Below are 15,829 nucleotides of genomic sequence, written 5' to 3' on the forward strand. Positions count from 1 at the left end.
CTGAACTAACCAATTCTTTCATATCAGGCTTTTCCTAATCCTGTACCTCCTTACCGCTAAACATGCACTTGCTTAGCATCCCAAATACCCTCACGTTATAGTGACATGAATAAACAAAGATCTCACCACATGTTACGTTCCCGTCTCTCATGGCAAATATGTAGCTGTTGGTCTTTGGTTTGCATCCTCTTCCCCTTAATTTTGCATAGCAGCAGTCGTGAGTGTGACAGCACCTTAGAAAAGAAAATTCAAAGAATGACCACTTGAGCACAGCAATTAGATTATCATACATATCCATACACTCCATACTGATATTTATGTACTGAACCTAACACCAGCATACCCCTATCGGTTAGGAGAGCTACACTTACCTTAGCACAAGCCACAAAGGGGCAACAAGTGCGCATGGGTATGTTGATTATACTGGAGCTCTCAGTGCCCGTTGGGGTGAGGCACTGAGAGCTCAATGCCCTTTGGTGGGCTTTGCAATAATACTCCAACATAGGTAGACAACCCAACATATTACATTTAACGACAACAGCATCAAGCATTTAACATTTTCTGAACTGCAGCATCAAGGAAGATGATCCTACTGGTATACACACTTCTCAATAAAATCTGACACGCTAATATAGACTAAACATTTTAACAAACCTTCTATTTTAAGAAGTATGCTAAATTCCAGATGCAGATCACTAGGAAGAAATCACCTTCCAGAACCTTAAGTCCACTACTGTAGCTACTGGCAGTCTGTATTTCACGGACAGAACAATTACAAAGGGTCACGTGGCTCTCTTACAGCGAGAACTCTTAGAATCCTTGGTAATTAGTGGTCAAGGTAATTAGCCCTCAGTATGTAGTGCATCTTACCTAGGCATCCTTCACTGCCTGGGCAGATATGGACAAACAGTCTAAGGCTAAAGTTAGGATGGCTCTAGTTATAATGCAACATATAAGCTACACTCACAATAAAGTACCACTGTCCAACCAAGGTTGTGTTTACACAACATTTTATTACTCCCTCATGTTTATAATATATTGTTACAGTATTAACAGAATTGAAGTCAATGTAAAGCAGAAAACACACACAATATCCCAATGTAACATAGCAATGACACATGTAACCAGTAATGTCACAATGACAATGGTAATCTTATTTGAGCACTGGCCAGCAGTTAATGCAGATTTTATGGGTAAGTCATTTTTTTAAAATTATTGTTTTAAAATGAATATGTATACATTTTAATTTATATGTTTAAATTGTTTATTATACAATACATATTTAAACTTGTGATTTAAAGATTCAAAGTGCTGTAGAGTTTAATTTTATTATTTGGTGGTTCGAAATCAATTTATTAAATTAAGCATATCAATATTAAAAATTAGATTTTTTTTTTTTTAATGATAACCTTTAGCAGTTTTCCCTATACCTTCCCATAGGGGATTTCCACCTCAGTTGCGGAAAGGTCAATAGTAGTAACTTTACAGTAGTAAATTCTGTTGAAAAGAACTCCACTCCCTCTCTCAAAGGGGTGAAGACATGAGAGTCTACACCTTGGTAGCAATCTCCACTATAAAACAGTGAATAGCAGAAAAGTGGACCATTACATCTAGGAGTAGGAATAATTATACACATGATAAATATACATAAATATCTAACGCAAATTGAGAAGCAGCCAATTGATCTATGGTCGCACCGCCTGGTGTAGTCACAATTGCTTTTTGTTAAATATTACAGACTATGTTGCCTGCCTCAAAGGTCTGCTGCTAATAGACCCTACAAAGCAATGATACACACATAAAATAGAGCGGCAACAATATTTAAACAATATATACAAAGAACAGTTCTTCGGCCTTCAATCTTGAAGTAGCGTCTTGCTATATTGTTTCAACTCATGCAACTGCAGCCAATGCGTTTCGCCTTCAAAAATGGCTTCATCAGGGATAAGAGGTACCAGAAATATTTCACCGCCGAGAGTCTATTTAACTGTATCTTAAGTATGTTACGAGGTCATCCATACACGATCCTTTGAATTCGAATAGCCAAACCTCATGTCCCAGTGCTGAGATAAGAAAATGCGTTACACATTTTCATGACTAAGTCTAAAGGTGTTGGCAATTTTGCTTAGTCAAATTGCCTCAGTAAAACCTCTATGATAGGAGGGTTGTGTGCAAGAAAACAGGCCGTATATCAGCCCAGAGACCCCCTTACCTCTCCACCTCGGTCGTCCAGTCACCCGGACTCTTTTGTATTTACGTGAATATTTACCTTTGTGAAATGGGTGCATTATCTACAATATAATGCACTATTTGGGCTTTGGGTCAGAACCTTGCACATGATTGGATGGCTTTCTTGTCTACCTTAGTCCACTGTTCCAGGTTCAATGGTTTTCCTCTCTATTCTTGTGTCTTTTGCCATCCCAGGAGCATCTCCTGTTTACACTGTGTATGGTAGTATTTGATAAAGGTTTGAGAGGGAAGTATGCATTTTGGCCCTGAGTACCTCATGAGGGGTAAAAGGAGAAATATTTACTACACCCAGTCAATGCTAATACCCTGGGGTATATGCCGGGGGGGGGGCTACACGTCATAATCCAAGTTTTTCTTTAGAAAATAAATAATTACAAGTGGAATATGTGTATTTTGCAGACCACAGACGACCTGCATCAGGATTTAGCCCACATTTTCCTACAGTAAATTTCAGCAGGACTAACCTGCCAAAATGCACCTGCGCAAAGTTGTGAGAACTAACAAAACTTACATTTGGAGAGGAATCAGAATTTATGCTTTAACACCCACAGTCCAAGGAGTAAGAAATCCAATGTAAACTGGATACTCTTTGTTAGACCTGCCATCCTTAGGGTGGTCTTACCCCAACTTGTGCTTGTTATTAGGACTCTGAGCACTTTACCACTGCTGACCAGTGTTAAAGTGCATGTGCATCTCCCCCAAAACATGGTGACATTGGTATATACCCGATTGCATATTTAGTTTGCCAGTAAATCCCTTGTAAAGGGGTATTCCATATACACAGGACCTCTAATCTAAATGCTCCTAGTGGGCCTGCAGCACTGATTGAGCCACCCACACAAGTAGCCTTTCAAACTTGTCTCCGGGCTACTATTTCAGGGCCTGTGAGTGCAGCTTACTGCCACATCAACTTGGCATTTAAAGCCACTTGCCAAGCCTTATACACCCCTTTTATTACACATAGGTCACCCCTAAGGTAGGCCCTAGGGAGCCCTATAGGCAGGGTGCTGTGTAACTAAAAGGTAGGATATGCACTTTTAAGTTTTACATGTTCCAGTAGTGGCAAACAGCTACATTTATTTTCACTACTTTAAGGCCTACTCATCTCATAGGCTAGCATTGGGAATTCCTTAAAATACTTTAAAGTTGTAATTGCTGATTAGGAACTAGAAGATAAATCATGGTGTATATCTTTGGAATGGTAATGATAAATCCTCTTTAGTGGTAAAGTTGTATTTGACATTACTATTTTAGAAATGCCAGTTTTAGAAAGTGGACATTTCTCTGCTCTTAACTTCGCTCTGTGTGCCTGCAGCCTGTCTCCTATACATGTCTGGGATGGGATGACAGCTAGACTTTGTGCATTCCCCTCTAGACAGTCACAAACACAGGAAGGTGAGGGTCATCTGCATTCTGAACACTCATCAGCATTCATCTGCATTCTGATGGTTCTTCCTGCGCAAGGAGGAAAGGGAGGGGCTGACACTTAGGGGTTCATTAGGATGTAGGGCGGTGGGACCCCCGTGGCGCAGGCGGTGCAGAAAAATTCCTTTTTCCGCCCGCACGCAGCGGACATCACGCCCGCAATATTAATATGGTCAAACATAGGCCAATTCCCGACCGCCGCGGTGCGACGCGCACTGCCATCAAAGTGCTCCCGCCACCGCAGCGGTGGGAGCCAATGGAGACTCTCCGCTGTGCGGAATGATGTCCGCCCCGCTCCACAAATTAGGATGACTCAAGCAAGCAAACGCACCACAGCGGAGACACCGCCCAACCAGAGACGGCGGAAATACAACAGTGGAGCGCGAAAGCAGAGTCCCGGTCATGACCGCCATGGACCCAGCTCTACACGCCTTTCCGGTGCTGTACCTGCTACATCACCAGGAACTCATGGACCGCCGCGGACGCCTCCACAGGTACGCAACAACACAACACACAACACACGGCTGACACAGGGTCCAAATCCACATCAGACACCCTAGGGGGGACAGGAACACATCCACAAGGGCACCCACACATCACCCACCTGCCACAAAGTCACCCCGCTGGATCCTGGACACACAGCTACCGCCATCATGCAGCAATGTCCCGGTCACGTCACCGCAGTGGCGAACACAAGCAAATACATGCGCACAGTGCAGAAGGCAGGGCCAGTGCCAGGCATGGGTAGGGCACGAAGACCACAGGGCCACACCCACTCCCACCACACACTAGCACACCCCATGAAGGCACATGCCATGTGCCCCTCCTGTGCACCCCATGCACAACAACAAGCCAGGGCAATACACACCCTGCACCACACAACAAACAATCATGGAGACACACAATGCAGGAGCGGCTGCACAGGAACACACAACACACAGCACAGCAGCACAGGCCCAGTGAAACCTACACAACACCACACAGCACAGCACAAAGACAACAGCACACCCAGGAAGTGAAGCAATAACACAAACAACACACATACATCCAACACAACCCCCAATAGATGCACAAGTCTGAGACACAAAGGTGGAAACAACTTGACCACAGGACTGGGCAGCACACACAGTTGAACTGCAATGGAGCATCCATGACTGACAAACAGCACCAGAACATCACACATGACCCATTGGGGAAATGCCCTGAGTGACACATTGACCCTGGACAAAGAACTGCACCACAAAGCACAGTGGCACACATGAAGTCATGGGGCGGCACACACACATACAAACCAAGGGGACCACTCACACCAAAGTGAAGTTTACTGCATGTCAGTAGGGGACATGGCAGGAGTGTACCATACACAAAGAGAGGGAGTACAGACCCACAATGGGAAGGCAGCTGAAGCACAGATAGGGGGTGGCATGACAACACACACAACATGCCACACTGGAGGGAAGAAGGCACCATGTGACAGCAAGGCATGAGAACACACAACCACAATGGCAGTGTGGAGCAGCAGGTCTGCACAGTCCCCACAAACAGCCACCAGACACATGGATGTGCAACAAAACACAACACTGACTTGCCAGTAACACTCTGCATACTCACAAGTGAAAAAAACAACAAGAAGGAGTCAGACAGAACTGCAAGGACACACCAACACACTGCACAGTGCACAACATACAACTCACACATGGGCATACAACCACATCCACAGGGATGAACAATCAAAACAACAGGCACACAACTCCTGGGTGACACGTGTGTAGTTGACAGTGCAGAGGTATGTACACATCAACACTCCCCACAAACTCACCCCCTTCACACAGCGCGCTACCTAGCCATCCATGAGCACAAATGGAAAGTAAGCCATGGCACCAGGATGACTGGCCATAACAAGATGACCACACACATACACCACTGGGCGCACATATAGGAAGAAAACACACATGATGACCCTGGACAGCCTGCCTGCAATACTGTGTGCAGAAACCCACTCTGTGCTGGCAGTGCCCCCCAACCTGACATGTGTACAATATAGCCAACATGAACTAATCAAGTAAATGACTACTGCTAACCATATGAAATTGACACCATTGCCACCACAAGTATCTGGGTCTAGAAGAACTGAACACCCTGTCACCCCTGAAAATAAGAGAGTAAGTGAGCCCAAAAATTGACTATGTTGAAGTGCCACACAGACCATGTGGCACAGTAAACCATTTACACACAGCAAAATAACTTTATTCAGTGAGGACAGTGACAAAATAGGCAACAGGTGCAACTGTCTTTATTCACATATTGCACAGATATGCACCATGAGAAGAGAAGAGCAAGGCACAAGATGCAGAGCATGTCCATGAGAAGCTACACAGGCAGGGGTCAGACAGCCGTGAACGACAAGGCCAGTGGGCATGACAAAGTGCAGACTGAGTCCATGAGAAGCTGCACAGGCAGGGGGCACACAGCAAAGAGCAACGGGGGCAGTGGGCATGACAAAGTGCAGACTGAGTTCATGAGAAGCTGCACAGGGAAGGGTCCAACACAGCAAAGAGCAACAAGGAAAGTGGCCAATCCAGGGTGCAGACTGAGTCCATGAGAAGCTGCACAGGCAGGGGGCACACAGCAGTGAAAGACAAGGCCAGTGGGCAGAAAAAAAGTGCAGACTGAGTCCATGAGAAGCTGCACAGGGAAGGGGCCAACACAGCAAACAGCAACAAGGCCAGTGGGCATGACAAAGTGAAGACTGAGTCCATGAGAAGCTGCACAGGCAGGGGGCACATAGCAAAGAGCAACAAGGCCAGTGGCCAGTCCAGGGTGCAGACTGAGTACATGAGAAGCTGCACAGGGAAGGGTCCAACACAGCAAAGAGCAACAAGGCCAGTGGGCATGACACAGTGCAGACTGAGTCCATGCGAAGCTGCACAGGCAGGGGGCACACAGCAGTGAACGACACGACCAGTGGGCATGACAAAGTGTAGACTGAGTCCATGAGAAGCTGCACAGGCAGGGGGCACACAGCAGTGAACGACAAGGCCAGTGGGCAGGACAAAGTGCAGACTGAGTCCATGAGAAGCTGCACAGGGAATGTGTGCGACTGTACCTTTCCATGGTCAGCAACACAGTCAGGGGGCAACAATGTGCAGTACAGGCCCACCTGTGTGAGACACAGGTGTGTGAGGGTGACTACCTCTCAGACTTGGATGTCAGGTGGACTGGGAGCTGGCTGTGTCTCGGGGACTGTCGGGGCACTTGACAGGGAGAGAGCGGAACAGCTGAAGTAGAGCTATCAGTGGCTTGGCAAGCCGGAGGGCTGCTTGGACCAGGTGGTGTAGTGGCACGTGGAGGTGGAGTCCTGCAGACGGGAGTCACAGTGTGGCTGGGAGATTGTGGAGGGGTGCCCTTCCACTTCTTGGAGATCCTAAATGGCTTGACTGACTGTGGATCAATGGGAAGTGGTGTAGGCACAACAGGCACACTCACCACCACTGCTGCAGCAGGTGGAGGCTTTGGCAGCCCCTCTGGTGATGTGCTGGACCCAGCGGAATGCTTCGCCTTGCTTCGCCTCCGTCCCCCCTTCCCCTGTTTACTAAGTGTTACCCCTACAGTGCCCTCCAGCCCCTGCTTCACTGTGCTTGGAATGGGAGTCAAGGTGGTTGGTGATACTGCCCTGGAGCCCTTCCTAGGTGTACCCTTGGCATGCACCACCTCCTTGGTGGGCACAGACACTGTACGCTTATCTTTGCGTGATGCTTTAGGGGCAGGAGAGTCCTTGGATGGGGATGCCACTGAGGCATGTGTACCTGAGGTCTGCTGCTTTGCTAACTGTCCACTGGTGTCGCCTGACGGGCTTTTCTCCCTGCGCTCTGGGGTGCCTTTGGTCTTCTGTGGGGATGGTGTCTGTGCCCGGGACTGCTTGCGTTGCTGCTGCTGTGTGCTCCATGTGCTGTATTGTGACTTGGATGTATGTGGACCGTGGTCACTATCGTCAGACGTGGTCACTGCCTGGGGGTGGACAAAGGGACTGGAGCTGGACTGTGAGTATGTGCCTGTTGCAGGGCAGATGTCACTGTTGATGACAAAGCCGTGACTGTCCGGTGCAGCCCACCCACGTCGGAATGTATGCCCTCCATGAAAGCAACCACCTGGGCCAATTTCTTGTCGTGGTCAATGAAAGCATTGAGGAGAGCTGTCTGGCCTACACAGCTGGTGCAAAAGCTCCACAGACTCAGCACTGATGGCAGCAGGGGGGACAGGGGCAGGGGCAGCGGTGCCAGGGGTGAAGGACACTCTTACCCTCTTACCAAGGTGGACACAGGCAGCACCAGAGGAAGTGGCTGGGAGGGTGGGCACTGGCCGCTGTGTGGTGGAAGTAGATGCAGAGTCCCCGTTCCCTGTGCCCTCCAACATGGATGCATCCCCGTTGGCATCGGATGATGTGGTGCTTTGCATCTCAGGCTGGGACTCCTCCAACAGACTCCTGTCCCCCTCTGAGGCACTGGTGACATCTGTGTCACTGGGCTCCTGGGCAGCTGTGGTGCTAGTTCCACCCCCACTGGTGTCCGTCTCCTGTCCCTCCGTAACCACAGGTGATGCTGCATGGGAGAGAGAGATGTATGGTCAGGTCAGTGGCAGCAACAGAAAAAACATATGCAAGCAATGCATGACAAAGGTTGACCAAATCTACATGTTGCACACCACCCTGTGCAATCACCCTGTGCCAACTCACTACATAGACTCACGCAGTGCATGGAAACAGGATACTCGGGCATGAGTGAGCCATGTGATGACCACATAGCACAACACCCTGCTTGTGGCTCTGTTCAAACAGACACACAACTAGTTCTGAGCACACCTAGGGACATGATGGTGGCACACTACTTGTTGCCAATAACAGCACTGGATGGAACAGGAGGGGACAACACAGACCCAGACTACAACATGACAGTCCACAATGGACATTATCCCATGCTACCCACCATGTCATACCTTGGGGACAATATAATGCAGTCAGATTGGGCACACTGCCGTTCCCTCCCATGGGATTCCCAAGACTACACCAATGCAGAAGAAACCTGAAGAGCACAACTCTGAATGTAAGATGAAGGCACAGCATTCAAATCACCTGTGTAAGTACAGGTAGGGCAAATGCATGCCACAGGCACCCCGGCCAGCAGCCACTTACATGCCACAGCATCACACTACCAACATCACAGAGGCCAGCGCTGGCACAGGCTCTTTGCACATGCAGCCACTCCCAGCCAAAGTCAGACTCCCCAAATGCTCACCCTTGGCTTGCTGCTGATGCTCGTTCAAACGTGCATCCAGCTCAGGCTGTGTCACCGCCAAAATGCGCCCCATTAGTGATGTCATACTGCGCCGTGCCATATGCCCAGTGCGAGGAAGCAGCCCCAAGGTCATCTCTGCCGCATTCTTTGCCAGCCAGCTGATGTCGTCCCATCTCTTGTGGCAGTGGGTGCGCCATCGGAGACCCCCAGGGCTCACACATTCTCTGCAATGGTCCTCCACACGGCCTTACGCTGGTGTACCTTGAGCTGCAGGCATGGGAGACAAGAGGGGGAAATGATCAGTGACACAGTGTCATGTACCGACATCTATCAGTATAGCAGCAAGATACAAAATCATCACATATCCAACGATAGGTCAATCAGAGACTATAGTACAGCCCACATGGGACCCCTGCATGGGAAAGCTGATGTTAAAGCATGCAGGTGTGAGGGGGAACACAGTCTCTGCACATCTCACACACATGCAGGATGCCAGCACTGAAACCCTCATATAGCCTGCCCACATCTCCAGTCCATTGTTGGCTTGAGCAACACATACATCACATGTCAATCTGTGTTTGGGGGTGGACTCACTGTGTCCAAGACTGCGCATCCATCAATGTCCCTGTCCTGTGAATATTTGAATATGTCATGGTGGTCACATGGAGGGACATGATCTCACAAATACAAAATTCCATTTACAAGGGCAGTTGTGTGCAAACCACAGTGCTGAGATGGACCATAGCTGGAGTGCTCTGTGAAAAGACTGATGTCATACTCTGTAAGTTAAGTGAGTTGTCCTTGTCTGTGTAGGCGGGGACTGTGCAGGCCAGCTGGGCTCACACTGAGATGGACTACAGGGGCACACACATCCATCCAGCCAAGCAATCACTGTCCTGACTACAGCATGAACAACCTTCTGTGACACTGTATGGCTGACAACACAACACAGGTCACTCATACATACATGTGCAGGGAGGAAAAGCTGTGGCATTCGGTACACACACCCTCCCACTGGAGACAGCATGTCAGGCAGTGCATGACACTACCCCACACTCCCAGGCACATACTGCATCAGTCCAACTACATGTGTGGCCCCCCTGCCCTACCCCACCACTGTTGAAGACTTACCATGACATTTGGGGCATGTGTGAGCACCTCGTCCACCAGGACCTCCAGCTGCTCACTCGTGATGGGACTGGCACGGATCTTCTCTGTCCTTGCCATCACTGTGGACGTGGGACAACAGCAGGGGAGTTTGGTGTGAGGGGTCTCAGGCAGCAGTCTCTAGAGGCAGCAGCAGGTGAGGGGTCTCAGGCAGCACTCCCTGGAGGCAGCAGCAGGTGAGGGGTCTCAGGCAGCAGTCCCTGGAGGCAACAGCAGGTGAGGGTTCTCAGGCAGCAGGCTCTTGGAGCAGTGGCAATGTGAGGCTCACTTCCACATATATAGCCCCCTGGGGTCGTTTCAAAAGTGCAAAGCTGCAGCAATTGGTAGTCCAGGTCTGCCTCTTTCAAATGCATCCAATGACCACCTCCGCGGTGGCAGAGCACGCCTACCGCGATCTTCAAAATTGCATCATGTCACCACAATCATGGCTCCCATTGGCTGTAAGGGCATGCTCCATGGCGGTGATACAACGTCGGGCCCGGGGTGCGCTACCGCAATGGTGCATCTTTCAAATTCAGCCAATATCCACCTCCGCGTTGGCGGAGCACGCCTACTGCGATCTTCAAAATTGCATCATGTCACCACAATCATGGCTCCCATTGGCTGTAAGGGCATGCTCCATGGTGGTGATACAACGCTGGGGCCCGGGGCGCGCTACCGCGATGATGCATCTTTCAAATGCATCCAATGTCCGCCTCCGCGGTGGTGGAGCACGCCTACCGTGATTTTCAAATTTGCATCATGCCACCGCTATCGAGCTTCGCATTGGCTCCAGGGCGAGCTCCATGGCGGTGACACACCGCAGGGGCCCGGTGTGCGCTACCTCCATTTTAGCGGCGGAGCATGCCAACCGCCATTTGGGCATGTCTTCATGCCAATGGCTACCACACTTGTTTGAATGGGGGTACTGGTGACATACCGCCGGGGCCAGGCAGTAGCTACCGCGATATGGGTGGCATGCATTGACACGAAGCACCGCCATTCTGGCGGCGGAGCATGCCAACTGCCATTTGGGCATATCTCCATGCCTATGGCTACGGCATTTGTGTGAATGATGGGGGTGCTGGTGACACACCGCCGGGGCCAGGCGGTAGCTACCGCGATATGGGTGCCATGCATTGACACGAGGCACCGCCATTCAGGTGGCGGAGCATGCCAACCGCCATTTGGGCATATCTCCATCCCTATGGCTACCGCACTTGTGTGAATGGGGGTGCTGGTGACACTCCGCCGGGGCCAGGCAGTAGATACCGCGATATGGGTACCATACAATGGCGATGGCCATCTGTCAAACATCAACAGTGCCAGTGCCAACATGTTCAATGGCACATCATTGTGCACACAATGCCAATGTTCAATTTACTCCACTGATGGCTACACAGGCCATGTTTGTGTGTGTGTGTAACGTAGATTTGCCTGTACCCACTCACATGTCACTTGTGGATTTGATGTTGGTGTGTTCAGGACAGTGTAGTCTTGGACTGTACAATGTGTACACATGTCAATGTGTTGAGCTCCAGTGACAATCACAGCGATGCTCGTCTCGATGAATGATGATCTATTTAGCATTGCCTCTCGTGTCTGCTCATGAACACATTCGTTATTCCAGTGCCGACTGTGGTCATTGTGTGGTGGATGTGTGCCAGGTTGTAATGACGCATTAAGGTGTGACAGGTACAGCAGCTAGGTAAGAGACAGTGGTTTTGATTAGTTACACATATGCTGGATGCTATACTCCCAGGCGTGCCCATGTGTACTGTGGCCATATCCCTATGTGCATTCACATTGACCAACGTGGTGTTTGAGGTACTTGTCCTATGTAAGTTGACACGTGTGTCCTTTGTGTAGCTGAAGATGTCCCTCCATGTAAGCTGGTCTGTTAGTCACTATAGATGTCAGTCATTGTTGTAGTTGTGTCATCCAGAACGTGATATGCTGTACACATCTCATGATGTATTGCATTGACATGTGTTCACTATCATCTCCAATAGGAGGCGGCACTTGGCGGTGCTGGAGGACATGGAGGATGTTGCGATCATACGGAAGTGCCGCCTTGACAGAGCCACCCTGAAAACCCTTTGTGATCTGTTGGAGCCCCACCTGAAGCCACGCAGGACATATCCAACAGCGTTCACACCTACTTATAAGGTGATGGCAGTCCTGCATTTTTTTGCCACTGGATCATTCCAGGAAACTGTGGCCAGCGTTGGTGGGATGTCGCAACCGATGTTCAGCATGGTGCTGCGTGATGTACTGTCCGCCGTGATGCTATACAAGGACAGATACATCCATTTCCCCAGGGGTGCTGAATTGCCAGCTATGAAGGGAGACTTCTATCCCCTTGGACACATCCCCAATGTTGTTGGGGCCATTGATTGCACCCATGTCAGTCTTGTGCCACCACAGGCAAGTGAGCACATTTACCGCAATCGCAAGCATTACCATTCCATCAATTTGCAGGTGGTGTGCCTGGCAGATATGACCATCTCGCACGTGTGTGCCAAATTCCTAGGCTCACCCCATGACTCCTACATCCTGCGGAACAGCATAGTGCCCCAGCTGATGGCTAATCTTCTTCCCGAGCGTGCAAGGATTGTGGGTGAGTATGCCTAGTCGTGTGGCGTGCTGTGTGTGTGACCTGCTGCCCTGAGCATCTGCAACATTGCAATGTCTATTTGTGTTTGTCATACCTAGGTGACTCTGCATATCTCAACCGTCCCTGGTTGCAGAGCCCACTGCGGAATCCCAGGTCCCCGGCTGAATGAGGCCCATGGGAGGACACGTTGTGTGGTGGAGCGTACTTTTGGTCTGCTCAAGTCATGTTTCCGCTGCCTGGACAAGACCGGAGGTGCACTGGCATACTCGTCCGGGAAGGTGTGTCTGATTGTTGTGGCATTATGCATGCTCCACAACCTAGCCATTCGCAAGGAGATTCTCTTGCTCCTGGATGATGGTGAGGACTCAAGGCCCCAGCCTGCAAACCAAGCCGTGTCTAGTGATGAGGACAGTGGAGAGGAGGAAGGTGTACAGCTCATCACCCGCTACTTCACTTGACGGTGGGTGTCAATGTGCAACATACCCATTGTCTGATGATCTTGCTGTTGTCGTGAAGGTGCATGTGAGAATTGTAGCATCAGCCAGTTGTAGACTCAGTGGTGGTTGGAAATGTTTCTAGGACATGTCATTTGGGAACATGAACAGGACGTGTATGTTGACACTTGGTGGCCTTTGTGACATGTGCATGTTGGGTTATCCTGATATTAGGGGTTGTGTGATGTCTGTGATGCCACACCCAGACCAGTGACAGTTGTTCTGTTGTGTTTCCCTAGGTGCCTATGACTTCTCCTTGCCTACATACAGCCCGTGCTCCTGGTACATTGTGATCATGTTGAAGACGGTACACCCTGCACGAAAGACGGAGCAGACACGACAACATGTGTGTGAGGATATTTTATTTTCTATGGTGAGATGCAAGGGGGGTGTACATTTCCATTGGGGGTGGGGTGGGGTGGAGTAGTGAGTTGACAGTCGTGGTAGATGAGATAGTCGAGTAGTCACCATATTGCTGTGGTGACCCAATCCAACAGACAGATGCCATTCACAAGGCAGTGTGGGGAAGGACAGTCCAAAAAGTCAATGCAGTGGTGGAGAGGGTTGCCTTCATGGCTGGCTCTGTGACTGATGTCTGGCAGGAGCTTGGCCTCCAGATACTCCCAGGGTCTTCTTGGGACGGCCCCTTCGTCGTTTTGCAGGAGGGGCCCTGCTGCAGGGCCAGTGGGGTCTGAGGACTCACCCCTCTCTGTGGGCGCAGGGGAGGATGGTGAACTGTCATCGTGCGGCCCACCAGAGGGAGGTGGAGGTGTTGTCTGTGGCGCATGCCTGTCCCTCAGCACCCCCACTTGCTGGCCCAAGAGGTCCACGATTTGTCCCACGTGGGTGTCGATGGACCTCATCAGCAGGATGAGCTCGTGCAATAGTTCTTACGACCGGCTCGTTCGTCCCTGGGCCTGTTCGTATGCACCCAGGACTCTGGTGATGTGTTCCAGGGAGTGGTTCCCAGCCTCCTGGTGTCCCTGGGTGACCCTGCCCCTCCCACCTGCCCTTCTGCTATGGATCTGTTGCCTCACCACTGTGGGCACCCGCATCCTCTCCCTGCCCTCCTCCATTGGTGGTGTGTGCTGGTCATCCTCTGGGACAGGGAGGGTGTTGCAGGCAGCACTGGTGGTGGGGGGTGGTGGTGGTGGTGGTGGTGGCCGCACAGGCCATGACAGCAGGGGTCTGCTGTGGAGTTGTTGTTGACGCAGATGTGGTGGGGGGACGATGGGGTCCTGGGACCTGTTGCTCCCTGGCATACCAGATGGGCCTGCCTCAAGCTCATCGTCCATGGAATCCTGGGAGTCAACATCTGGAAGTCCTTGTACCGGGGGTGGAGACTGGCTCTGCAGATTGCTGGTGTTGTCCTCTGCAGTGAGTTCTTGGTCACCTGTGGGTCAGATGTGAAATGGTCATTGCCTTGCACCCGGCAAGCTTTGTGTTAGCTGTGTGTCATTCACTTTTTGTACACTGCACAATTGACATATCATCACATTGTTGACTATGTGCAGTACTGTGCTTCCTGACATGATGCAGTGGTACACGCATTACTTGTCCATGGTGTGAGGTGTCAAGGCATACCATGCGACACGTGCATAATTGAGGTTTACAGGGACTTGTTGCCATCTAGGGCCTGGCACAACATGTGTTTAATTGAGGACTCATAGTTTATTTGTCTGACCTAGCAGACGTCACATCTGGCCATGGACTGGCCATTGTCATCTCCTGTATATCTTCTTCCTGTCATGTGCATATCTTGATTTGTGCCACCACACACGCTTTCATATTTTTCTAATGGTCCTTGATGCACTTGCGCCATGGTGATGCACATGTAACTAGTTGCTGTGCATGATTGTGCCCTGACTTTCTTCTACTTGTGCATTGGTGTGTCACACTTTGGTGGTTGTGACAGTTTCCTTAGCATTACCTGTGTGCATACTGTGTTTGGCAATGGGGTAGGTATGCCTCTTTGTGCAATGAGAGGGCTGCTGTTGTCATATGGCACCATTTAATTTGTGAAAAATGGGTGGGTGCACGTACTGGTTACTGACCTGTAAGTTTGTTTGGTGTACTGCAATGGCTTCCAACTGCTCCTGGGTGGGGTGGGGGGGGCTCCATCTTGCTCAGGTGTGGGAGAAGGGAAATGTGGGAGTAGTGGTACAGGCCTCCCACCCCCAGACACCCTCATTGTGAAGCTGGCTACCTACCTGTGAGTTTGTTTGGTGTACTGCAATGGATTCCAACTGCTCCTGGGTGGGGTGGGGGAGGGCTCCATCCTGCTGAGGTGTGGGACAGAGGGAATGTTGGGAGTAGTAGTGCAGGCCTCCCACCCCCAGACACCCTCCCAGGGAAGAGGGATACCTACCTGTGAGTTTGTTTGGTGTACTGCAATGGCTTCCAACTGCTCCTGGCTAGGGTGGGGGAGGGCTCCATCCTGTTCAGGTGTGGGAGAGGGGGCATGGTGGGAGTAGTGGTACAGGCCTCCCACCCCCAGACACCATCATTGTGAAGAGGGCTACCTACCTGTATGTTTGTTTGGTGTACTGCAATGGCTTCCAACTGCTCCTGGGTGGGGTAGGGGAGGGCTCCATCCTGCTCAGGTG

At 50.4% G+C, this 15,829-nt stretch overlaps 1 protein-coding gene across 2 annotated transcripts in view; it reads right to left on the reverse strand.

The window, feature by feature from the left end:
* Positions 1–15,829, reverse strand: part of LOC146867297 (basic phospholipase A2-like) — an 84,800-nt gene that overhangs the window by 24,339 nt on the left and 44,632 nt on the right. For both annotated transcript variants that reach the window (XM_085614886.1, XM_085614887.1), the window contains exon 3: positions 127–233. In XM_085614886.1, coding sequence (XP_085471012.1) covers positions 127–233 — 107 coding nt within the window. The remainder of the gene's footprint in view (positions 1–126; positions 234–15,829) is intronic.

This window comes from Triturus cristatus, chromosome 1_2 (genome assembly GCF_964204655.1).
Source record: "Triturus cristatus chromosome 1_2, aTriCri1.1, whole genome shotgun sequence".
Lineage (NCBI taxonomy): Eukaryota > Metazoa > Chordata > Amphibia > Caudata > Salamandridae > Triturus > Triturus cristatus.